The sequence below is a fragment of the Bos taurus genome, chromosome 19 (genome assembly GCF_002263795.3).
Source record: "Bos taurus isolate L1 Dominette 01449 registration number 42190680 breed Hereford chromosome 19, ARS-UCD2.0, whole genome shotgun sequence".
NCBI lineage: Eukaryota > Metazoa > Chordata > Mammalia > Artiodactyla > Bovidae > Bos > Bos taurus.
Genome location: NC_037346.1, coordinates 33,894,528 through 33,918,854, shown reverse-complemented (window position 1 = coordinate 33,918,854; position 24,327 = coordinate 33,894,528). Strand labels below are relative to the sequence as shown.

The 24,327-nt window shown below is 55.2% G+C and overlaps 1 protein-coding gene across 4 annotated transcripts; it reads right to left on the bottom strand.

Moving 5' to 3' along the window:
- Positions 1-619: 619 nt before the first annotated feature.
- SLC47A2 (solute carrier family 47 member 2) lies at positions 620-18,153 on the bottom strand. 4 transcript variants are annotated; one of them, NM_001192102.1, is made up of 17 exons: positions 17,950-18,116; positions 17,121-17,222; positions 16,847-16,915; positions 16,031-16,179; positions 15,358-15,400; positions 12,257-12,301; positions 11,985-12,082; positions 11,588-11,685; positions 10,340-10,453; positions 9,651-9,718; positions 8,679-8,787; positions 7,940-8,015; positions 7,626-7,695; positions 2,999-3,131; positions 2,833-2,927; positions 1,882-1,975; positions 733-1,107 (listed from the first exon to the last, which is right to left on the bottom strand). In NM_001192102.1, exons 1-17 carry the CDS (start codon positions 18,070-18,072, stop codon positions 887-889), a joined length of 1,707 nt encoding a protein of 568 aa, NP_001179031.1. In that variant the 5' UTR covers positions 18,073-18,116; the 3' UTR covers positions 733-886. The 4 variants fall into 4 exon arrangements, with proteins under 4 accessions (XP_024835560.1, XP_010814312.1, NP_001179031.1 ...); XM_024979792.2 differs by having other exon boundaries at positions 620-1,107; positions 11,985-12,301; positions 17,950-18,151; XM_010816010.4 differs by lacking the exons at positions 8,679-8,787; positions 9,651-9,718 and having other exon boundaries at positions 620-1,107; positions 17,950-18,150.
- Positions 18,154-24,327: the final 6,174 nt, after the last annotated feature.

The following is a 24,327-nucleotide window of genomic DNA, read 5'->3' as shown; positions in this document are numbered from 1 at the left end:
TGGCCCAGTGATCTAGGCTTTACTGTCTGTCGAAGTGTTAGTCGTGTCCGACTCTTTGCTACCCCAGGGACTGTAACCCACCAGTCTCCCCTGTCCATGGAATACTCCAGACAAGAATACTGGAGTGGGTTGCCATTTCCTTCTCCGGGGGATCTTTCCAACTCAGGGATCGAACCCAGGCCCCCTGCATTGTAAGCAGACTCTTTACTTACTGCCCTTAGTTATATCCTGTCGCTACTATGAGAAAGGCATTTCTCAAGTGAAAATGCTGATGCCCTGAGAGGACTGAGAGAAAGGTGACCAGCTTCCTCTACCTGCAGGAGGCTCCAGAGCAGGAAGCAGACGGGTCTCAGCAAGGTGGACCGTGTGCGCGGGGCCCACTGACCACCCCTTCCAGAGTTTCACAAAGGCTTTGTGAACAGACCTAGGTGGCAGACTCTGCCTACTTTTTAATGTGACAGTGGCATTTTCTATTTGGTCTTGATTTGAAATCTCCAACCTGAAGCCATTTATTGAATAACGGGACCAACCCCAGGAATCTCATCTTCTGGTTGGCTGAGCACTTATCAAGAGCAGTCCAGCTGAGAGGAGGCAATTTAACCTCCACTCAGACCCGCCGTGTGACATGCAGCACCAGCTGAAAATATGTTTATTTTCTGGCCACACTGCGCAGCAAGTGGGATCCCAACTCCCCAACTGGTGGGGGTTGGTGGGGGTGGGGTTGCAGGGGGAGGAGGGGGAAACCCACTCGGTGGACAGGATCTCAACCACTGGATCACCAGGGAAGTCCTGTGAATGTTCTTGAGGAGCGGTCAGGGGCGTCCCCCTGCACTGAATTTGGGGTGGGCAGCTGCTCTCAGCTTCCTTTTCATCTCAAGCTGTCTTGCTAGGGCCTGGCGGTGAGGACCCTCAGGATGAGCCCCACTATCAACGAGCCCACTGCCACCCCCAGAGCAGCCCCCCGGCGGAGAGCCAGCTGCTTGGCTGACAGCCGGCCGGCAGGGGTGGGTAGGACGTGGACTGCTTCTGGAGTCCTGTGGAGGTCCGGCTGGCCCCCGGGCCTCAAGTAGGTCGTCAGGATCACGCCAGGGGAGCTGCCTGTGGCCACTGCAAGGCAAACAGAAGCCGGCTCAGCCCTGGGTGGGGGGCTGTGGAGCCACAGGATTGACCCCCTGCCTCACAGCTGGAAACACGTGGGACAGCATCCTGTAGACCTGATGTGCAGACAAGGCTGAGATCAGATGGGGTCAGACGACGTGGAGGTGCGTATCCTTCACCAGAGACCTCAGCATGTGACATGCTCTGTCACGCTGCCTCCCCCACTCTCTGGCAACACTGAAGTCCCCAAAGCCTGTGCCGGCTCCCCATGCCCACTCCAATCAAGGCACAGCCCAGGATGAACAAGGTGAGGCTGTAGAGATAACCAGGCTATGGTCTGTGGACACACAGCCCTGGGCTCAGGCCAGAGGCGGGGCAGCAGAGCTCCAGTCTGACAGGGTGTGGAGGGGTGGGCGGGAAGGGCCCCCCACACTGGTTATCAAGCCAGGCTGACCTGCCCAACCCTTGGCTGCAGGCCTCCTGCCCACATTGGAGCTGGGTGGTGACAATGCGCCCTGAGATCAGATGGTGCTCAGACCTCGTCCCCTAATTTAGCAGCTAGCTGCAGGACAACAGGGAGGAGATCCAAGCACCCAACCCACACCCTTGTCTGATGACAGGACCAAGGGTCATAGCCTCCCAGGCCAGGACAGACAGGGCCTGCTTCCCGGGACATCAGTGTCCCCTCCTGGTGTCAGAACAGATGTCACTGTCACATTGAGGAAGAGAAGCAGCCTGGGTGCTTGTGGTTCCTGGCCACCCAAGCACACAGGGCAGTGTTACCTGAAGACACAACCGCTTTCTCAGGCCCGGGCCTGGGTCCGAGGGCCATGCTGTCAGTGCTCCCCAATGGCGGCAGTCCTGCATGTTTCTGTGCCTGAAGGAGAGAGAGTCGCCAGGTCAGCCTGCCAGCTGCCCATCCACCCGGCCTCAGCTGAGCCCTGCAGGCTGAGCAGGATACACACGGTCACACACAGCCACACCTCGGGGCCTCCAGACCACTGCAATAAGGCGAATAATGCAGGCAGAGGGCTTTTCTGGGTTCCTGGTGCACATAAAAGTAATGTTTGCACAACACTGAAGTCTGCTAAGTGTGCAAGACACCTTGTCCATACCGCAGTTTAAATGATACTTCCTGGCTGGAAAATACCATCACCTGAGCCTTAAGCAGGTCATATTTTTGCGATGGTGACATCAGAATTCAGTGATCACCCCTCACCATAAATGAGAAGATTTGAAATATGATGAGAATTATGAGCAAAGTGTGACCCAGAGACACAAAGCAAACAAATGCTGTTGTGAAGGTGGTGCCTGCCGACTGACTGCCTTGCTCAACGTAGGGTAGCACCAGATCTTCAGCCTGCAGAAACCACAATGCCCAAAGTGCGGTGAGGCCAGACCTGCCATGGCCATGGTCTGGGAAACTAAGTGGCGCTCTTTTAGATATGAGTTGATCCATTGTCTCAGATGCCAGGAGGACTGGATCCTCATACAAAGGCGAACCCACACCCTCTGGGTTTCAGGGTCTGAGCCATAGAAGCAAACGCCAGGCTGCCTGTTTCAGAAGTGCTCCCAAGAGGACAGCAGACAGGGTGCTGTAGGTACCTTTTCCAAGGTCACAGCTCACCCTCGGGGTCATCGGGAGCCCTCTGCTTGAGTTTGAACGGGGTGGGGGTGGGGGGCGCTGAGGATGGTGTCTGGCATGGTTTCTCTGGTAACGGGAAGGGCACTCACCTCCTCTGCAGCCCGCTTCCAGTCCATCCGGGCCGTGTAAGTGACGAAGGCAGCGGTGGCCAGCATGACACAGACCAGCATGCCCAGCCAGAGGCCTGCAGGATACGGGGGCGAGTGAGGACATCGACGATCACTAGGCCTTCCCCCCTCCCCCCACACCACGTACCCATGATCCCCATCCCGACCAGGAAGGTCAGCACGACACCCAGCGGGAGGCCGATGGCGTAGTACATGACGGCATTCACCACGGCCCCGAAGGCCTGCCTGCCGGTCCCACGCAGGACCCCAGCGTAGAGACACTGCAGAAGGCAGAAGGGCTGGGGGTTGGTGATGCTGAGGCGACGGTGGGTCTTAGCAGTGGGGCTTCCTCAGGAATCTACAGGCCTCAGCCTTGTTTAAGTCCACAACATGGGCTAGGAGGGGCCCTCGTCCCCCTTCCTTCATGGAGGGACCTGCCCAGGGTCACACAAGGCTGCTGCGTTTCAGATACAGTGGGAGGGGTGGACTGGGAGTTTGGGGTGAGCGGATGCAGACTATTACATACATGATGGATAAACAAGGTCCGAATATAGAGCACAGGGAACTGCGTTCAATATGCTATGATAAACCACTATGGAAAGAATATTTTTTAAAATGTACACCAACTCAACGGACATGAACTTGGGCAAACTCCGGGAGATAGTGAGGGGCAGGGAGGCCTGGCTGCTCTCCATGTGGTAGAAAAGAGTCAGACACGAATTAGCAACTGAACAACAATACATATATGTATAACTGAATCACTTTGCTATACAGTAGAAATTAACACATTATAAATCAACTATTCTACAATGAAAAAAAGAACATTAGTACTTTGGCCACCTCATGTGAAGAGTTGACTCATTGGAAAAGACTCTGATGCTGGAAGGGATTGGGGGCAGGAGGAGAAGGGGACAACAGAGGATGAGATGGCTGGATGGCATCACTGACTTGATGCACATGAGTTTGAGTGAACTCCGGGAGTTGGTGATGGACAGGGAGGCCTGGCATGCTGCAATTCATGGGGTTGCAAAGAGTCAGACATGACTGAGCGACTGCACTGAATAAAAAGATAATTACTATGGGTTGGCTTGTGCCCCCCCCACCCCCGCCAAAGATGCTGAAGTCCCGACCCCAGGACCTCCAAATATGACCTTAATTGGAAATGGCATCTCTGCAGAAGACCAAGTTGAGATGAGGTCATCAGGGTGGACCCTACCCCGAGAAGACGGGTGTCCTTGTGAAAAGGAGAAACTGGAACACAGACGTGCAGAGGGGGAAGACAGTGTAAATAGACATGGGGAAACAATGCCTCCTACATGCTTAGGGGCTCCTGAGGGTTCCAGAAGCTCAGCAGAGCCTGGAGTAGATCCTCCCCTGGTGCCTTGGATCTAGGACCTCTGGTCTCCAGAACTTCGAGACAATCCATTTCTAGTATGTTAGGTCACTTGGCTTTGCGTGCTTTGTCAGGGCAGCCCTGGCAGGCTCAGACAACAAGAACCCGATGTCTACAGTGGACAAAGACACAAGCGGACACTTCACCCGAGGAGACATGCAGATGGAAGGGGCTCGGCGTTAGTCATTCAGGAAACGCACATCAGGGACTCCCGGGTGGTCCAGTGGTTAGGGCTCTGTGCCCGCACTGCAGGGAGCCTCGGTTTGATTCCCGGTTGGGGAACTAAGATCCCACGTGCCGTGTGGCATGGCCAAATAAATAAATAAATAAATGTACATTAAAACTACATTGAGATACCTGTATAGACTCATGAGGATGGCTCTAATAAAAATGAGCAATAATATAAAAAAGTTAGTTTCTGCTGTAAAGTGATCAGTTCTACATACATATATAGTCTTTTTCATATTCTTTTCTATTATGGTTTATTACAGGATACTGAATATAGTTCCCTGTGCTATACAGCAGGACCTTGTTGTTCACCTGTTTCAGATAGCAGTGTGAATCCTGTATGATTCCACAATGTTGGGTACATGTCCTTAAACATTTGTCAAAACCCATAGAACGCATACCAACCATGAACTGTGGACTTAATGTATCAATATTCTTCATCAAGTAAACAAATGTCCTGTACTTACACATGATGTAAATAAAAGGGGGAACCAGGGGAGGGGCTTATGGGAACTCTGTATTTGCTCAATTTTTTTGTAAACCTAAAACTGCTCTTAATCTACTTTTTCCAATTTCAAGACAAACAATAATACCAAGAATTAGCAACACAGGGGAGGAACTGGAATCCTGGTACATTGCTGGTGGGAATGTAAAACGATACAGTTGTTTTGGAAAACAGCTTAATGGTTTCTTACAAACTTAAAGGTAAACTTACGCTTCAACCTAACATTTCAACTCCTTAAGACTCTACTAAGGGGCAGGAAAACATACGTCCACACAATGACTCATACTTGAATGTTCCCAGCAGCCTTAGTCACAGCAGGCCACACTCAAAACAACCCAAATGTCCATCACCTGATGAATGGGTAAACAAACATGTTACAGCCACAGAGTGGACTATTATTCAGTCACAACAAGGAATGAAGTCCTGAAAAACGCTACGCCATGGACGAACCTCAGAAACATTTCAAGAAGTGAACGAAACCAGGCACGAAAGACCACATACTCTGTAATTGCATGTCTATAAAATAATCAGAAAAGGCAAGTACGCACAGACAGAAAGTGGGTCAGTGCATTGCCAGGGGCTGCCCGTGGGAGCCGGCAGTGACTTCAAAGCAGGCCCCAGGAATTCTGTGGGGGTGACGAAAACAGTCCACACTGGATTACAGCGCTGGTTCCACAAGTAGACACTTACTTAAAGGTTTGACTTATGCATGTAAAACGCATGAATTTTTGGTATGTAAATTATAACTCAAGAAAGGCATAAAAAATATAAAATAAAAACTAGGTCCATGGAAAACTTAAATTAAGAATAATATAGGGCTTCTCTGGTGGCTCAGTGGTAAAGAATCCACTTGTCAATGGAGTCACGGGTTTGATCCTGTCTGGGATGGTCCCACATGCTTTAGAGCAACTAAACCCGTGCACCACACTATTGGGTCCTAGTGCCCTAGAACCGCAATGACTGAGCCCCTGCACCGAAGAGCTCCACAGCAAGAGAAGCCTGAGCACCGCCACTAGAGAGTAGCCCCCATTCCCACAGCTAGAGAAAAACCTGAGCAAGTAACGAAGACCCAGCACAGCCAAAAATAAATAAAATTATTAAAAAAAAAAAAAAAAAAAGAACAACACAGATCTAAGGAGTTCTCTCAGAGAAGGCAATGGCACCCCACTCCAGTACTCTTGCCTGGAAAATCCCATGGACGGAGGAGCCTGGTAGGCTGCAGTCCATGAGGTCGCTAAGAGTCGGACATGACTGAGCGACTTCACTTTCGCTTTTCACTTTCATGAACCGGAGAAGGAAATGGCAACCCACTCCAGTGTTCTTCCCTGGAGAATCCCAGGGACGGGGGAGCCTGGTGGGCTGCTGTCTATGGGGTTGCACAGAGTCGGACATGACTGAAGCGACTTAGCAGCAGCAGCAGCGGCGGCAAGGAGTTCTCTGGCAATCCAGTGGAGCTTGTACTGCAGGCAGCACCAGCTCCATCTCTGGTCAGAGAATGAAGATCCCGCATCCCGCGTGGTGCAGCCAAAAAATAAAATTTTTTAATGAAAAAAAATATAGACAAATAGATAGATAGATATAACCGGGAGTAAAGATAGTAGATACAGCGATGCACACTGCAAGACCCCAGCAGTTGTGAGCTGTGAATCTGCTGCGGGTTCCCTGGTGGGCAGTGCTGCCTTAGGAGCATTTAGGAATGCAGAGCCCTCTGTGGCCTGACCCTGCAGGAGGAGTTTCTCAGCTGTGGCCTCACCTTGGAGCTAGAGAAGAAGTAATTATAGTGTCCCTGCAGAAGCCATAACAGAGCCCAGAAGAGGGTTTCTTTTAATGTTTTGCAATTAAAGCTGTGAATTTGATGACAAAACCCAGCCCAAAGCAAGCAGTCCTGATGAGGTCAGAAATGTGCTACAAGCCTGTGCCCAGCTAGATTCGAAGGCCAGCCCTGGAATGTATGGGGAACCGGCCAGAGTGACAGGGCTCTGGGGAAAACTCTCCATGAATATACTTTCTCCCAACGGTTCTTTCTTTGCTTCCTATGAGAGCTGATGACGACTCTGTGTGGGTTCTTGCGTCCTGCCCCTTGCTGCTCTCTAAGCACACGCTCCAGGCAGAGACTTGGAGCTTCCTGCAAGATTGCCCAAGGCGTGAAGACGACGACCCAGGGCTTCAAATTCTGCTCAATAAATGAGACTTTGGTGTTCGCTGTCTCTATGCCAGGCTGTTAAAACATTCACAGAATTCAGACTTGCACTCAATGGGACCTGCTCTTCAGTGATCCAAGCGGAAAGTTGGACCCCTCCGTACTCTGGGTGCCTCTATTCTGGAAACCAGTGTGGCCGCTCCTGGCCGGGTGGGGCCTGGGTCAGAGCTGTGCCCTGCTCCCCATCCCCCACCCGATCCTGGGGAACAAGGAAGAAGAGGGTTTATGATTCTGCACTGAAGAGTGGTCAGTATTTTGCTAATCTATGTGCATCTCAGTAAATCGGAACTGCAGGAGAGAAAGAGGGGGAGGCGTTATTTTGAATAATAATAGATCCAACAAGAGCTGCCACTTTGTAGTCAGCCCTAATCAGGCAGCTCAAGCTCACAGCCCTGAGCTGCTGGGGTCGGGGCAGGGGTTGGGAACATGGGGGTCGGAGCGGAACTCACACAGAGGGCATCAAACAGCTGGAAGAAGATGTACAGCGGCAGGACCTTGTTGACCAGGGCAACGACTTCCCTGCAGGGACAGGGGACTGTGAGACACAACCTTGGCCTTGTCTATTCCGCCCTGCCCCCACCTTCTGCGAGCCTAGGTGGTGGCTCCAGGCCAGGCTAGGCCGCTCCTGTCCCTGAGTCTCCCTGTGAGTGGGGTACACATCCGAACCCCCCAAGGAGCCCCGGCAGCTCTGCCCTGCCCTTCGGTCGGCGCCTGGTCTGTGCACGGGCAGCAGCTGAGGCCCCCAATGCAAGGCGAGACCTACTCATCATTGGTGAAGATGTGGCCCAGCTTGTTTCTCAGGAGGCTCAACAGGATGCCCACAACCAGCGAGGTTCCGACTGCAAGAGATGAAGGCGGTGAGGCCGACCCAGCCAAGGGAGGAGCCTGGCTCCCCTCAGCCTGAGCCAGCCCAGCCACATGTCCACTTGGATGAAGACCCTCATCTGTGGTCCCGTGATGACAACATGCAAAATGCCCTTCCTCCCGTGGTTCTCAAAATGGGGTCCCTGGACAAGCAGCTGCCTAGGGAAGCAGATTCTCAGACCCCCATCTCCGACCGACTGAGTCAGAAACTGCTGGGGGCGGGGGGAGGTTCGGGTTTTGACACCCTGCTCCCCTACCCCACCCCCAACCTAGGTCTAAAGCCTGAGAACCACCGCTCTCCATGAAGAGCTGATCTGAGCCTGGCAGCTGCAGAAAGCAGAGACAGGATGGATGCAGAGGGGTCCTTCTGAGGGTCGCTACGAGCAAGCCCCAAGCTCCTGGGCACTCAAGGAGGCCGAGCTCACAGTAAGACCTAGAGGGCTGGGAGCCTGGTGAGGAAGGGCTTTCCCAGCGTCGCACTATGTGATGGAAACTGCCGGCCCAGACCCCCAGTGGTGGGGAAGCGGCTGGAAGGGGCACAGCAGGCTTGCTGCTCTGGGCCACGTAACAGGTACACAGGCTTGAAAGGTAGCTGTGGCTCTCAGAGTCTCCCCTGGCCTAGGCCTGATCCCACCCACCTGTGCAGAGGGTGCCTGAGATGGCTGATCGCTTGGCTTGCACGGTGTCTGCGGCTCCCAGGGCTGTCCCCACTCGGACACAGACCGCGATGCTGAGCCCCATGGGGATCTGGGCTCAGAGACAAGAAGGTACGGTCAGCCCCCCTCCTACCCCAGGCCAAGAGGGAGGGAAGCAGGGTGTTCCTGGCTGCTGGTAACCAGCCATGAGATTGGCAGCTGGCAGGTGGGGTGGGGGTACCCCAAGCAAGCCAGCCAAAGCCCCACCCTGGCTGAGCCATCAGACACCACAGGCAGCCAAAATCAACACACAGCCAAAACCTCATGAGTAAACACGATATAAAGAGGCGAGTGTAGTCATAAGTCTGTCAGAAAAGGTCCCTGCGAGAAAAACATCGACACCACTTGCAACATAAGAATCACCTTATAAATCAGTTTTGTACAGGTAGGTTTTTGCGACTCCCTTGATTAAAGCTGTGGTCACAGAGTATGCACCCCAGGAGGCTGGCAGAGGCTGCACAAGCGACACGGGATACCCCACGTGTCCTTGAAGAGGAAGGAACTGTGGAGAGTCCTTTCCCCGGCAGAGGCACGGAAGGGCCCCCAGAGGGCTCTGTTCCCCAGAGCCCACCACTAGGGGTGTGCAAGAACATGGACCCACTGCCAAAGGGAATGTCCTGTTTTTCAAAAAAGTGCAAAAATCCAGATAGTGACGTGAAATCTCCCAATTTTAAACGATTCCAATCAATTCAAAACAATTCCAACATGGAGAGTTCTGTATCACCCTTGGCAGAATGGCTGTGGGCCACGTGTGCCTGTTAGGGCCTGGGTCTGGGGGACACAGGAGGTCTGGAGGGTCCCTCAGGAGACAGAAATGGCCTCTGGGGGGACAGCTGCCCCTCCCCCTCTGACACCCCCAGGCTGTCAGGGGGTTGGGCTGGGGGCAGAACAAAAGGTGCCCCCCATGAGCCTCACCATGTAGATGACGGTGGCCACCTCGTAGATGACCGCTTGGGCAGAGAGGTCGAGCACGCTGAGCAGGCCTGCAGAGGCGCGGCGGGAACACAGTGAGTGCCCAGCCAGCTGACCAACAGCCCTGGGCTGACAGAGTGCCCCTTGCTCTTGGGGCCAAGGGGCCAGTGGCTTCCAAGGTCAGATACAGCAAAAACCACATTTCTACTTGGCATTCAGCCTTCCAGGAGACCCCTGCCTGGGTGTGCCAGGGTCAGGGTCCCTCTCCTGTGTACATGGTGTGATGAGGGAGGGAAGAAAACTGGACCAAGGTCAAGAAGCCTGAGTTCAGCTCTTGGCCCTGTTGCGGTGACTCTGGACAGCCTCTTTTACTCTTAGGACTCAATTTTCTCATCTATAAATGGGGTCCGGGGTAGTCTGGAAGGTCTCTTGGGGCCATTTCAGCCCTGGTGGTTTGGACTCTGATCCGAGTTGGTTGATGAGCACAAGATGTGCCGGTTGCACCAGTTCCATCTCACTCCATCTCTGACTGAAAACCATGCCCGGGTGTCCACTCCATGCCAGACCTAGACTGGGCAGTGCTGGGCCTAGGCCTGCCTGCTGGACGCTCACAGTCTGGCAGGGAGCCAGGCCGGGCAGGTGAACCACCTATCCGGGGGAGGGGGCTCCCCACATCCCGCCGTCCCACATACCCACGAGGAAGCTCCCGATCTCGTAGGCCCACCATTCGATGCACAGCATCAGCATGCTGGGGATAGCCAAGCGGAAGAAGGGGCCCCAGTCCTGCAGGCACTCCCAGGACCAGCCTAGGAGCAGAAGCCAGCTGGCTGAGCCCTCGTCCGCCTTGCAGCCCAGCCAGCCCACCCACCACCGGGGCCCACAGCTTTTGGCTCCACACAGCAAGCCCTCTTGCCTGGAAAATCCCATGGACGGAGGAGCCTGGTAGGCTGCAGTCCATGGGGTCGCTAAGAGTCGGACATGACTGAGCGACTTCACTTTCACTTTTCACTTTCACGCATTGGAGGAGGAAATGGCAACCCACTCCAGTGTTCTTGCCTAGAGAATCCCAGGGATGGAGGAGCCTGGTGGGCTGCTGTCTATGGGGTCGCACAGAGTAGGACACAACTGAAGCGACTTAGCAGCAGCAGCAGCAAGCCCAGGCACTTGGCACCAGGCAGGGTGGGGACGGGAGGAGGGTACCGGCTAACACCTTGGGCAGCACCCCTGGGTGGGAGCCTGGGCTGGCAGACAGCCTGGCCCTTCCTAGGCCCTGCCTCCTAGGATGAAATTTTAGCTCTTATCTCTGCCCCATCTCCCTGAAGGGCTGCTGGGAGGGTGGCACGACACCAAGGTGCCGGGAGGTTTCACAAGGCAGACAGGGTTGTACAGCCATGGGGGCCAGAGAGGGACCCACAGTCCACACAGCCAGCTTTCAGGGGCTAAAAGCTCAGCACCTAGGCCTAGGAGCAGGCTCAAGCCCACTTCTGTGATTTGTGGTGAATGACAAACTCTCTTGGCACCAGCTTCCTCCATGTAAATAAAAATGGAGTTAATGAGGAGTCGTGAAGCTTATCCGAGCAATGTGGGTGCACCCTGCTGCTGGCACCCAGCATTCTGTCCAAGTTGTCATTCAATCTCCAATAGGAGCCAGGAAGTTCCTGGCCCATCCCCAGCAGGGCTGTGCCCCGTGACACACTGGACTGGGAAACCGGGCCTCTAGGGGTGGGGTGCAGAGGCCAAGAGGCAGGTACAGAGATGGAGAGAGGGTGCAGAAATAGGGGGTGGGGAGGGGGTGGGCCCTGAGGGATGTGGGGGCAGGCCTGGGGCAGGGCTCCTCCAAAGGCTCCAGCTGGCACCCTGCCCATGAAATGAAGGCCCTGGGCTGGTGCTGGCGGCACCTCCTCAGCAACCCCCTCCCTGGGTGGGGGCCCCCTCCACACCTGCCCATGTCTCCAGATGCAGCTTCTTCAGCACGATGTAGAACAGGAGGAAGACAGCCTGCGAGAACTGGGAGACTGTGTTGGCGAATGCGGAGCCCCTGACAGAGGAGGGAAGGCTGGGCTGGAGCAAAGGCCAACTCCAGCCCTGGGGGCAAGGCGGGGACAGGCCTGCTTCATCCCCAGTTCCCCACGACCCCTCTGTGGCTGAACAGTGTGGACAGCCTCCACAATCCTTGTTATGACGGGACTGGTTGCCCCCTCAGGGGTAGCCAGGGCTCCGGACCAGGCCACCACAGCCCCTGCCCACCTGATCCCCCAACCAGCCCCTGAACGCCTTACCCACCTGAACCCCCCAACACTTGACCCCTGCAACCAGGCCCTGCAGCCCCCTGCTCACCTGACCCCCTGGCCCAGCACAGAAACCAGGATATAGTTGGCCAGGCCGTTGACACAGTTGCCCACGATGCCGCTGAAGACTTGGGGCCAAACGATGCCCTGAAATAGGGGAAAACTGGTCTCACTGAGTGGGGGGACACCGGGGGGGCACAGGCTGGGGGCATGCAGCTCCCCACAGACCCGTGTGGAGGTCAGAACAGGGACCCCAGGCACTCCTCCCCTGCTGGGCAGCGCGGGACAGGGTAGGGGGCAGCTCCAGCTAGGGCCCTGTACCTGATTCTGTAAGTACTTGGCCTGCAGGCTGTAGAGAAAGTTTGCCTGTGTAAATAAACACACACAGACACAAGTAAGCAACACCTCCACATGGAGAAGGACAGACACTGCTGAGATGAGCGTGGGGCCACTGCTTCACCAGAGCACGACCGACCCACAGATATGCGCCGTGCTGGCCTGTGCCCCCGCCCTGCCTGAGGGGTGGTGCCGGGATGGGGCCAGCGGGCCGGGAGGGTGGACCTGAGAGGGGCTCCAGTGCTCCGGCAAGAACAAGAGGGACTGGGCCCCTGGCCGCCAACTGGGCCTGTTCACAGAAGGGCCACCAGAACCCACAGGTCGGGGCTACCCTAGGACCTGTCTCTGGCTGCCAGAGACAAGACTCTGGGTGGAGGGGCCTTGGGCAGAGGGAGTGGGGGTAGGGAGGGTGGAGGCCACCAGCAGCCTCTGCAGAGCAGGGTGAAGACCTCAGAGGAGTCCACGGAGGACAGAGGGGGCCTGCATGTGTGTGTGTGTCTTGGGGGCATTTCTCTGCGCTTCCTGCCCTGTCAAAGCCTGGCCCAGGCCTATGGCCCCTGCCCACCCTCCCTGCAGCCCTCCACCTCTCTTCAGGACTGCAGTCAGCAAGAGTGTGCCACTGGATTCAGGTACTGGCTCTGTGCCTCCTGTGAGCGGTGTGGCCTTAGGCCACTTACTTAACCTCTCTGTGCCTCGGTTTCCTCACCTAAAAAGGGGATAATACTGTGCGTGTGAATCCTTGCTATTTATACATACATTTATACACAATGCTGATATTGCAAAAGTGCTTACAAAACAGCATTTGGCACATTTAAGAGTCCCAAGAGTTGAGTTAGCATCATGACTAAGACACGTGATGCTTCTCACCCCACAGGGAGTTATGTTCTGCAGCATCTTTGTCTGGGAGGGAGGGGTTTTGTTGATTTGATAAAGTGGCTACCATAATGATAACTTGGAAGTTTCCCCTGACCCAGCCCCAGGGGCCCTGTTGGACAAGACACCTTCACTTGGTCTAAAGAGCCAAAGGTTTAGAGAAGAAAAACCAGACTTTTCAGGTGGTTTCCATGATACAGGAGAAATCTGGAGCCCCAAAGAAGTCATGGCACTAGGCTTCCAGATGGGAGGGTGTGGCTGGGGCTCTCTGACAGCCCTGGTGTCCCCTATGGGCTCACCCCAACCCTCTCCCTTCCCAGGCCCATCCTCAAGAGCTCTGTCACTGGTGCTGGGAGGATAGAGGAGGGCAGAGCAAGGAGGATGGGGGGTGGGCAGAGTGAGGGAAAGCAGAGGGAGGCAGTGAGGGAAGACAGCGGGGCAGAGAGGGAAGACAGAGTGGGGCAGTGTGAGGGGGGATAGAGGGGGGCAGAGACAGAAAGGTGGACTCCCCTGAGACAGCCTGCCACGTGGTGACACGTCCACTGAACCACAGCAAATCACACCGTGCAGCCATGAGTCCCGAGTGGACACGTGGACCACTGCTGCTGCTAAGTCACCTCAGTTGTGTCCGACTCTGTGCAACCCCATAGACGGCAGCCCACCAGGCTCCCCCGTCCCTGGGATTCTCCAGGCAAGAACACTGGAGTGGGTTGCCATTTCCTTCTCCAATGCATGAAAGTGAAAAGTGAAAGTGAAGTCGCTCAGTCGTGTCCAACTCTTAGCGACACCCATAGACTGCAGCCTACCAGGCTCCTCCATCCATGGGATTTTCCAGGCAAGAGTACTGGAGTGGGGTGCCATCGCTTTCTCCACATGGACCACTGGGTGGGGCTCAAATCTCAGAAACTTATCTGTGTGGATGGACTGCTTACTTAGTATTCAATAAATTAATAGAAAAAGAACATTCAATAACAACTCTTAGACAACATTTGTTAAAGATTACAGTCCTAAACACAAAAGTAGAAGCCATTAAAAAGTTCAAATAAAATAAAGGCAAATGCTTCTATAATCCTGCAATGGGGTGACTGTTCTTAAGCTCATCAAAGACAGACATCATAAAGGATGGGATTTATGGATCTGTTATGCACACATTAAAAATTCTTTAAGAAAAAAGTATCAAAAAATTAGAAGGCAACTGAAAAACGTTTGTGACACATATGTCAAAGGAGTGAGATATTATTTAACAAGAGTTAAAATAATTAGAAAGAGATTAATCCACTAAAATAAGCAAAGGATGTGGGCAATTCACAGAAGGAAAACAAATGATCAAAGATATGAAAAAAACATTCAAATTCATTTGCAATAATGTGCATGTTACAATAACCTATGTCTAATTGGAGAAAACATTTTCATAATACTCTGTGCTGATGAGAATATTGTTCTTGAGGGTAGAATTGATACAAACCAGTAAAGAAAGCCACTAACAGAGCAACTCCAATTCCAATAAGGCATCATTACAGACATTCACAAAGATTTTTCTACAAGAATGTTGATCACAACCTAATTTATAAGAGTGACCACTGCAAACAACCTAAGTACCCAACACATGGGGACTAGTTAATAAGTTATGGCAAAGGGGGCGGATACTGTGGGGCCTTTGAAATGGGTATTATGGACAGTGATTTGAGCATATCTAGAGAAGGCAATGGCACCCCACTCCAGTACTCTTGCCTGGAAAATCCCATGGACAGAGGAGCCTGGTAGGCTGCCATCTATGGGGTCGCACAGAGTCAGACACGACTGAAGCGACTTAGCAGCAGCAGCAGAGACTGACTAATGATATATTTGAAAGGGAAAAAGTGGGTTACAAAACAACATACACACACTGGCCCCACTTCACACTACAGGTGAGTCTCTATGTTTGGTAACACACACACTCATGAAGAGAAATAGCCCTGGAGAGAGAGATTAACCTGTCTTTTCTCTGGGATTATGGAAGATTTGAAATGTTTCTTCCCCAGGCTTTCCAGAATCTCTCCTGTAAATGGTTTTATAACCAGAAAAAGGTGTCGTGCTACTTTTTAAAAGTTCAATCTGCACCAACCACCGACTGCAATGTGACGTTTTCTCCGGCCCCTCTGGCCACCAGCATGAGGGCTGAGGGGCGCCTGGCCAGTAGGGGGTCAGGATCCAAGCTCCATAAGACAACTCACCGGCAGGCCTGGGATGTAGACCTGCACATACTCCTGGGCCAGCCTGCAGGAGAAAGAACCAAGCTCTGAGCCGAGCAGCCTATGCCCTGGTTGTGGGGAAAGGTTTGGCAGACTTTACCTCGAAAACAAGACCCCCAGAGACATCTGGAACCTCGGTGGGGGTGGGGTGCCAGGAGACGGGGCCCAAGAACCCAAGGACCCAAACACAGGGTCTCAGGGCTGGGGAACTTAAATTCGGGGAGATGTGAGGTTTGTAAGGGGGAAAACAAGGTTCCATCACGTTAAGAATTAACTACATGAAGTGCACATTAACAGGAAACAAGTGAGGTAAGGAAACATATCCTACATTAACAACACAGTGTGTAATTCCTCAGAAATGGGGTTCGGTCCTGTTCCCACTGTTTGTGATGTGGGGTGTGCACATGTCACTGCTTCCGAAGCCTCTGCGGGGCTTGGGCCCACGCTGGGACCAGACGAAAACAAATCCCATACAAATGCCTTTTCTCAATTAAAATGGGCTGCGGTCTGCCCCCTGCTGACCACAGCTGGAGCAGCATGCTGTGGGGGAGAGTCCCCAGACCAAGCCCCCATGGAACGGCTGGAGACCCAGAGAGGGCAGCACGGGCTGGAGTGGGCCTCCCAAGGTGACTTGGCCCTGCCCGCCCCGGCGCACCTGGACACAGCCGGGTCCTGCCTGCATAACAGCAGGATGAGCTGGGTGTTGAGGAAGAGCGCCCAGCAGGGCAGACAGCAGAGCAGCAGCACCAGCACGCCCCGCTGCAGGATGATGCCCACGTGCTTCTTGTTGGGGCTTCCGAAGCTCTGGAACACAGGGGTAACGCCCGCCCCGCGCCTGCCCTCCGCTGGCCGGCTGAGGGGGGTGGCGGGTGTGCTGGGCAGCCCTCCACCACTCCCCAATCCCACCCGGGGCTTCCTCTGAGGGGCTCAGCAGCTCAGAGTGACGGCAGCAGCTGTTTGCAGAACTCCAGCCCCTGTCCACCCACGGTGCCCAGTACTCCGACCACTCCTGATAGAGGAGGCACTGCCCACCCCCCACCATCCCTGAAGCACCAGCACATGTGAGTCTCCCTGGGGAGTGCACAGCAGCCAGGCCCACCATGAGCCCCAGGACCCCAGAGCTGAGCCCCTCCGGGTGGTGGGCCCTCTGAGGACAGCAGGCCCCCTCAGTGTGCGCTCAGCACACAGGGCCAGAGGATTCAAGGTCAAAGTCAGAGGACTGAAGGTCAGAGGGCTGTCTTTCACTCCAGTGCTCTCTCGCCCGGCCACCCTAGCAAGGGGAGGGTCTGGTCCCTAGATCATGTGGTCCCTGGGGGTGGGTGTATAAGGACAGCTGCCCCCCAAAGGCCTGCCTGACAGGTTCCCAGATGCAGGGGCCACTGGGGGGCCTCGGGTGGGTGCCCAACCCTACGCTTTCTGCAGCAGCCGTGGGACTGGCTCCGGCCCTGCTGGCTCCCGGGGGCCCACCTACCTGGGACATCAAGGTGTCACAGGCGGAGGACAAGCCAAACCCGATGGAAACTCCACAGACGTTGACAAACTGGAGCCACACACAGAAGAGAATGCAGGCTTTCAGGAGGAGACCAAGGGGGGACCCTGCACCCAGGGGGCTGCCCAGCAGCAGGAAACCCCTCCTGGCCAGGCCTGTGAGTGGGGTGTGCTCGGGTGAGGCCGGAGGCCCAGCTGTGCCCTCAGGCCGTGTCTTCTCCCAGAAGCCCAGGGGAGAAGGTCCTGGCTGTACTCACGGCCACTGAGAGGGTCACTGCTGCCAGCTCCACCGTGCCCAGGTGTCCGCAGAACACCGTGCTCACGACGTAGACCATGAAGTTCAGCATCTGGAAGAGGAACTGAAGGCCGGGGCCAAGGTCAAGGGCCCTGCTCACAGCCCAGCTCCCAGCAAGAGGCTCTCTAGGCCCTGACCCTCAAGAAGCCCCTCTGGGCCACAGGGCGAGTCACCCACAATGGAGGAGCGAGAGTGTGGCTGAGGCTGGGTGGCAGAAGGCCCGGGTCCTGCCCCCATCCCATGGGGCAACAGCATCAACCCCTGAGCTCTGGTTCCCCACTGGGGGCGCTGGAGTGGATACAGCTGGTGATGTTACTGTAACCATCTCGTCAGGCCACATGCAAACACAGAGGAGTGGAGTTAAAGACACCAAAACCCTAAGAAGCCTCTGTCCACATGGTGGGATTGGAAAGGAGTGTCTTCTTTTACTGGTATCCAAACTCTTACAAGGAGCACATATTTAGTAGTCTTTATGGTCAGAAAAAAAATGTACCTGGAGCCATTTTCCCTTTGAAAATAAATGGGCAAAGGCCCCTCTTCCAGTGCAAATGCCCGTGCAGGCACGCCTGGGCTCCCCTTGGCCTCTCGGGCCTTTCGGCCAGCCTCCCTGTGGGTTCCTGAAGGAGGACACCCCTGGTCCCTCTGATGGTGGGGGGAGGGGGCTGCCCGCCGCTGAGAGAGGTCAGACCCCGCCAGGCTCTGGGTGGTGGCCCCTGGTGCCACCTGGACACCGTCACTGTGGGTGATTCCTGGGGAAGGCCTGGAGCAGCCCCTGCCCCCCGCCTCCTTACCAGGGGTCCAGAAAGGACGAAGAGTGTCCGTGCCTCAGCTCCAAAGCCAACAGGGACTAGCCTGCGGAGGGCAGGGCAGCGGCTCCTTCGGCCTTGGGGGACCGTGTCCTGGGGGCTGTCCATTCCAAAGCCCAGGCCACCCAGCCACACTGCACGGCTGAGCACCTTCTTGGCCAGCCTCACCCAGCCGGCCAGGGTAACCGTACAGCCTGGCTAATGAGTAAGGGGTGTACAGCCTGGCTAATGAGTAAGGGGTGGAGGAGGGGCCACTGCCACCCATGGGACCAGCCCTGCCCCCTGTGCGCACCAGCCCTGTGGCCTGACCCACTAGCTCTGGACAGAGGTCTGGGGACCCGGAGTCACCAGGCTGACCCCCTTCCAGGGGGTTGGCAGCAAAGGCCCAGGAAGTGCAGGTGTGGGGCAGGGCTGAGGGGGCCAAAGACTCTCTGTCCAGGTGAAAAGAGAGACACACTCAGGTGGCAAAGCCAGGGTCCCGAGGGGGGTTGGGGGGCAGGGGTCCGGGGTCAGTTCTGACGAAGGGCTCTCCGCCCCACAGATGGAGGGTACTCAGTGGTCTAGCCCACAGGCTTCCGGGTTTCCTTGGTGCTCCCCAGGGTGCTAAGCAGGTCAGGGTCAGCCCACCGTCCAGGGAACGGGTCCTTGGCTGAGGATCTGCAAACACCCCCCAGAATTTGTATGATGAAAACTCACAACTGCCTCCACGTCCCCCTCCATGCTCTCTGCCCCCTGCTGCTCACAGGAGCAAGGAAGTGAGGTGAGGTGGTGGGGGGTGTAGGAATCCCTGCCCTTCCACCTGTGTGGGGACTGCTCCCCTCAGGGTGGGGGCCACCCAGGTGCTTTCAAAACTCCACTTCCAGCCTTTTTCTACGAAGACCCCACTATTGTTGGGGTGACTGCAAATGCAGCCAGCACCACGTTCAGTGCCTGCAGGCTCGGGCCCAGGTTTGGTTTTCCAGGATTTCAGCCCATGTGAACTGGCACAGAGGCTTGGAGCAGAGTGGTCACCCAGTCCCACGCGGGATCCCCTGGCCAGGTGAAGATGCCCCTCTCCACAGCCCCCGCTATCAGGGGCGGCCGTGCAGCCTCTGCCCTGTGTCCTTGGTCTCAGACCCCGCCACAAAAGAGAGGAGCAGCAATTCAATTTTCAGGGACAGGGCCACAGACCCCAGGACTTTGGGACTCTCTCCCTTCTCAGGTGAGAACTTGCCCCACAATCCCCTGGCTCTGAGAGCATGCCCCACCACTTCCTCCCTGCTGGCAACGTTTGTCAATCATGGTTCTTTGGTGGAAACAGGAGAAACTAATTAACAGGAGGGGGAGAGAGAGTGTGGAGCGGGGGTGGGGGGTCAGCGTTGGCAGGTGATCTGGAAAGAAGCTGAGTGACTAGAATGAGAAAATCTGGGTTTTTAAGGGCAAGTCCACGAGATGATTAAGCTCTGAACACCTTCACCTTCAGAGCCAGATCTCTGGAAGACTGGGGCAGAGTCAACCTGGGATGGCAACAGGGAGGGGAGGGTGGGATAGGGGGTGCTGGGGACCATCCGAGGGGCAGGTTGGTTCCTCCAAAGGATGAGACGCTGAACAGATGACAATGGTGTCACCTGTGTACCCTAAACTCACGTGGGCTGCTGGGAGCATTGGGCTGGTGTTTTTATTGCACCTGTGTCTCTGTGTCCCCTGGAGAAGGAAGGGGCAACCCACTCCAGTATTCTTGCCTAGAGAACCCCGAGGACAGAGGAGCTGGGGGGTGCTACAGCCCATGGGGTCTCAAAGAGTCAGACACGACTGAGCAACTGAATAACTATCTGTATTCGCCCCGAGGCTCACCCAGGTGGGATTGTCTGCCATGGGTGCCTGCGGTCAGCAGGTGCTTCCCTGGGGCTCCATCTTCCGTCACGGGGCCTCTCTGGGCAGCCTGGCATCTCATGGCTCAGAGCTGGCCTGACAAGGGAACATTCCAGGATGGCAGTGGGAAGTTCCAAGGTCACCTGGGCCAAGCTCGAGAAAGGAAGCAGCATCCACCTCCTAATGGGAGGAGCTGGAGACCCTGCACCCTGGGGACCCATCTCCTCCATGGTCCCATCTCCATCCTCTCCCCTCCGGCCCAACACCCACGCCCCACTCTGAGCAAGGGCAGAGCAGGGAGGGGCTCAGACCTGCCCAGGACCCTCACAGAGAAAAAAGACCCAAAGCTCTCAGGTCCCAGGACTTGTGGGGGTGGTGAAGGGAAAGGGTGGAGAGTCATTGCAAGCCCCCAACACACCCTGGGATTGGGAAGGTGCCCAACCAAGGAGAGGATGCCTCCGCTGGAGTCAGTTTCGGTGCCCTGCAGCCTCATTGTGCCACGAGGTGCTGGAATGTGCCCAGAAAGGCTCAGTGAGGAAGCACATATGGAAGCAAGCCAGAAGCCAGTGACCTGGACGAATTGGCCTAGCCATCTCGGCGGGGGCGGGGGGGGGAGGGGCGGGCTCAAGAGTCCCTCTCACCACAGACCAGCTGTAGCCAGCACCAGCACAGAGCCATCACAAGGGGACCCCCAACTCTGGCTGCAAATCCTGCAGCAGCAGGAAGACAGTCCCCCTGGGGGTGGGCCTGGCCTATGAGCCCCCGCCTCCGGGAACTGATGACCCAGTGACCTGCCAGGCACAGCCAGGGCCAGCCCCTGCAAGCCTCTCCTCAATTGGTTACACCTCACCAGGCCTGAAGCCATTTTATTTGCCCTGGGGCTGCCCTGCGCCGTGCACCCCCAAGTCAGGGGCCAGAGTCCCTCTCTCTGATCCCCTCCTCCCTGCCATGTGACCGCCAAACCCTCAGCCCTCCTCTGGGGAGTGAGAGACTCTGGCCTGGTCCCTCAGCTTCACACATCTTCAGGGCAAAGGACGGATGGCTGAGCAAGACTGACATCTCCTGAATGCCTGAGGCCACCCCGACTGCCCTCCAACCCCACCTCCTAGATTTGGGTGGCCTCTTCCCTCTCTGCCCCTCCTGACATCTCTTCCCTCCACACCCCTGCCCTTCCCTGCTCCAGCCAGACTTCACTGGAATGTCTGGGCTCGGGTCCTGATGGACCCCAAGGTTGGCAAGGGTGGGGGGGACACAGCCGGCTGGCCAAGCCTTAACAGTGACCGGAGACCCTCCTAGGGGAACTTCCGAGTTAAATTTCTGCCTGGGGAGAAGTTTACCAGAATGTACTGAATGGAGACACCAAATTCAGGGTTAAACTAGCAGTTCTAACCCGTGACTGCATTTTAGAATCACCTGGGAAGCTTTTCCCCAAAACACCACTACCCAGGTCCCACCACAGATGTTCGGACCTAATTAAGGCCCAGGCAGCAACTTCTTTTCCCTTTTTCTTTAACTTCTTACTGAAGTATAACATTTATACAGAAGAGCACACATAAGCCTAAGGCTCTATGAATCTTTTTAAATTAAATGCACCTGAGTAACCAGCAGTCTGCTGAGGAAACAGTTTTACTCTCCTCCTCTGAGCCCGGGGATGGTGTTCAGTCACTGTGCCCCATGGAGGAGAACCATGCTCTTGGTTTTAGCACCAGGGGATTCCTTGGCCAGGCGTTCTTTGAGATCCGCCCAGGTGATTTCTCCAGAGCAGCTGGGGTCCAGAACACTGGCCTGGACACCTCCACCACCTTGCGCAGCACACTACGGCCCTAGCCTACCCCCAACTATTTCCCTTGACAAAGATGAAGAGCTTCAGAGGCACCAAGCTCAACGGTTACTTCTTAAATTAACAGACACAAGTCCCCACGGCGCCCCCTCTCCCAGGGCTGTCCCCTGTGGCAGGGGCCTCCTGAGCTGGGCCTACTGCTGGTGTTCACCACTAACCCTGGCTGTCTCTGAGATGGTCCTTCCAGAAACTGCCACGGCTGTCAGGGCTCAGGAACCTGCTACTGCCTCCCCACCCTGGATGCCATTTCCCCTCCTGAACTGGAGGCTTTAGGATGCACCTGCTGGGCGGGGGCAGCCCGGCTCAGGAGGCCTTATCCTGGGGCTGCATGGTTAGGAGGCAGCTGCTTTCTCATAGCGGGCCACGGAAACTCCTCCGCCTCGACAGTCGGGGTACCATCCAGGGGGCTGGGCTGAGGGACAGGGCGCCCAGCTGAAGGCAGCCCTCTGAGTGCGAACCTCGAGCTCGAGCCACTGTGGTCGGCAGGTTTGGAGTGGCTGGCCCCAGACACCGGGCTTTACCGAGGTCAAGGCAGCCAAGACCGTCACCATCTCCAGGGCCTGCCAGGGACCTACGTGGGAGAGCAAGCAGGAAGCTGAGCCCAGGCTGCAGAAGGCCCAGTGGGGGATAATGGCCTCGACTGAGAAGGAGACTCAACTCAGAACAGCGTGGTGCACAGCGGGCAGGGATTACTAAGGCCTGGGTGCCCCGGGCCCCTCAGGAAGCGAACACTGGCAGCACGTGGGGGCAGCACACGGTACACCACGCAACCGGCCCTGGGACCCCGCCCACCATGCCTGTCCTTGTGCCACGTGACTGCCTCTCCGCTGAGGTTTATTGGCCGCCTTGGCCGGGCTGGGCCAATCAGATTCTCTCCCCGGACTTCGGTGGTGTGGGCGTGGAGCCCGACCGGGAGAAGGCGGAGCTGGAGGCTCAGCTCTGTGCGAACTAGGCCAGGCCCGGGCAAGACTGAAGGGAGTCCAGCTAAACCCAGGGCTGGGGGCCTGGCAGCAGAGGCAGCCACGTGGGAAGGGAGGAGACGGGCAGCGGTGGGCAGAGGGGCAGAGATGGGAGACCCTGTGCGCTGTGAGGGAGAGGGCCAGAGTATCATTCACTTCTTTTCACTGGTTTGGCATTTTCAGTGTCTTTTCCAGGTCTGATCATTTTATGGCCTGGCCGTTCCTTCCCGCTACCAGACGATGCCCCTGCCTTCCATCCTCACGTTCTACTTGAGATGATGAATGGAGGTCAGTCCCTTGCAACCCCATGACCCCTGAACCTGCAGCTCTCTCCCCAACCCCAGCATCATGTCTTTGTAGTGACCCCCACTGAGCAAACCCTGTCCTTCTCGTCCTTCACGTGGGTCTTGCTAGGGAGGCAGACGTGCTGGTGTGAAGGGCCAGGGATGCTCCCAGATCCATCAGATCATAGCCAGCCAGGGAGCAAAGAGGACATCCCCTCCCGACACTTTCTGTCACACCTGCACATGAGGCTGTTTGCTAAACCCAACTGTTTGCTCAAGGGGAGCATCAAATTAATTAAAGAAGGAGGTCTGCAAGCAAACCGACACCTAAGTCTATAAATGCTTCTAGGTGAGGAGGTCAAAACCTAAGCACAGGGAACGCCCTGGTGATCCAATGGCATAAGAATCCGCCTACCAGTGCGAGGGGTAGTGGTTGGATCCCTGGCCTGAGAAGATCACACGTGCTGTGGAGCAACTAAACTCATGAGCCACAACTACTGAACCCTGTGCGCCCTAGAACCTGGGCTCTGCAACAGGAGATACCACTGCAAAGAGAAGCCTGAGCCCCCAGCTAGAGAAAGCCCTCCCATAGGAATGAAGAGCCAGTGTGGTTTAAAATGTTTAAGCCAGTTTAAAATGTTTAAGATGTTTAATTTTAGGTTATGTATATTTTACCACAATTAAAAGTGAAAAAAAAAAGCTAAATAAGAAATAACTCATAAAAACAAAAACCTAAGGACAACCAGTCAAAAACAAGTAACCAAAAGGTGGAGGCAACCCAAGTGTCCATTGAGGAAATAGAAAAACAGACTGTTATCTATTCAGTCAATGGACTATTATTATTCATCCTGAAAAAGTAAGGAAGTCCTGACGGATGCCACACATCAAACAATACCAACACAGAGGGCCTCATTTTAGGTGAAATAAGCCAGTCACCAAAAGACAAACACTGATGCAGTACTCTAGGAGGTGCTTACACGAGGTCCCTGGAGTCATCAAATTCATAGACAGCAAAATGTTGGTTGCCAAGGGCTCAGGGAAGGGAGAGGGGAAGCTGTTTGGTGAGTGTAGAGCTTTAGTCTTGCAAAATGAAAAGACTTCTGGGGACTGGTTGCAGGACAATGTGAACGTGCTTAACAGCACTGAGCTGATACACTTTACAGTTTTTTTAATGGGGGTTTTTCTTGGCCATGCTGTGCATCTTGCAGGACCTTAGTTCTGTAATCAGGGATTGAACCTGTGCCCCGTGCAGTGGAAGCACGGAGTCCTAACCAGTGGACCACCCGGGAATTCCCATATATGCACTTTAAAATGTTTAAGATGTTTAATTTTAGGTTATGTATATTTTACCACAATTAAAAGTGAAAAAAAAAATTTTTTTAACCACACAGAAAATACTGATGCAAGTAAATGAGATAACATATATGGA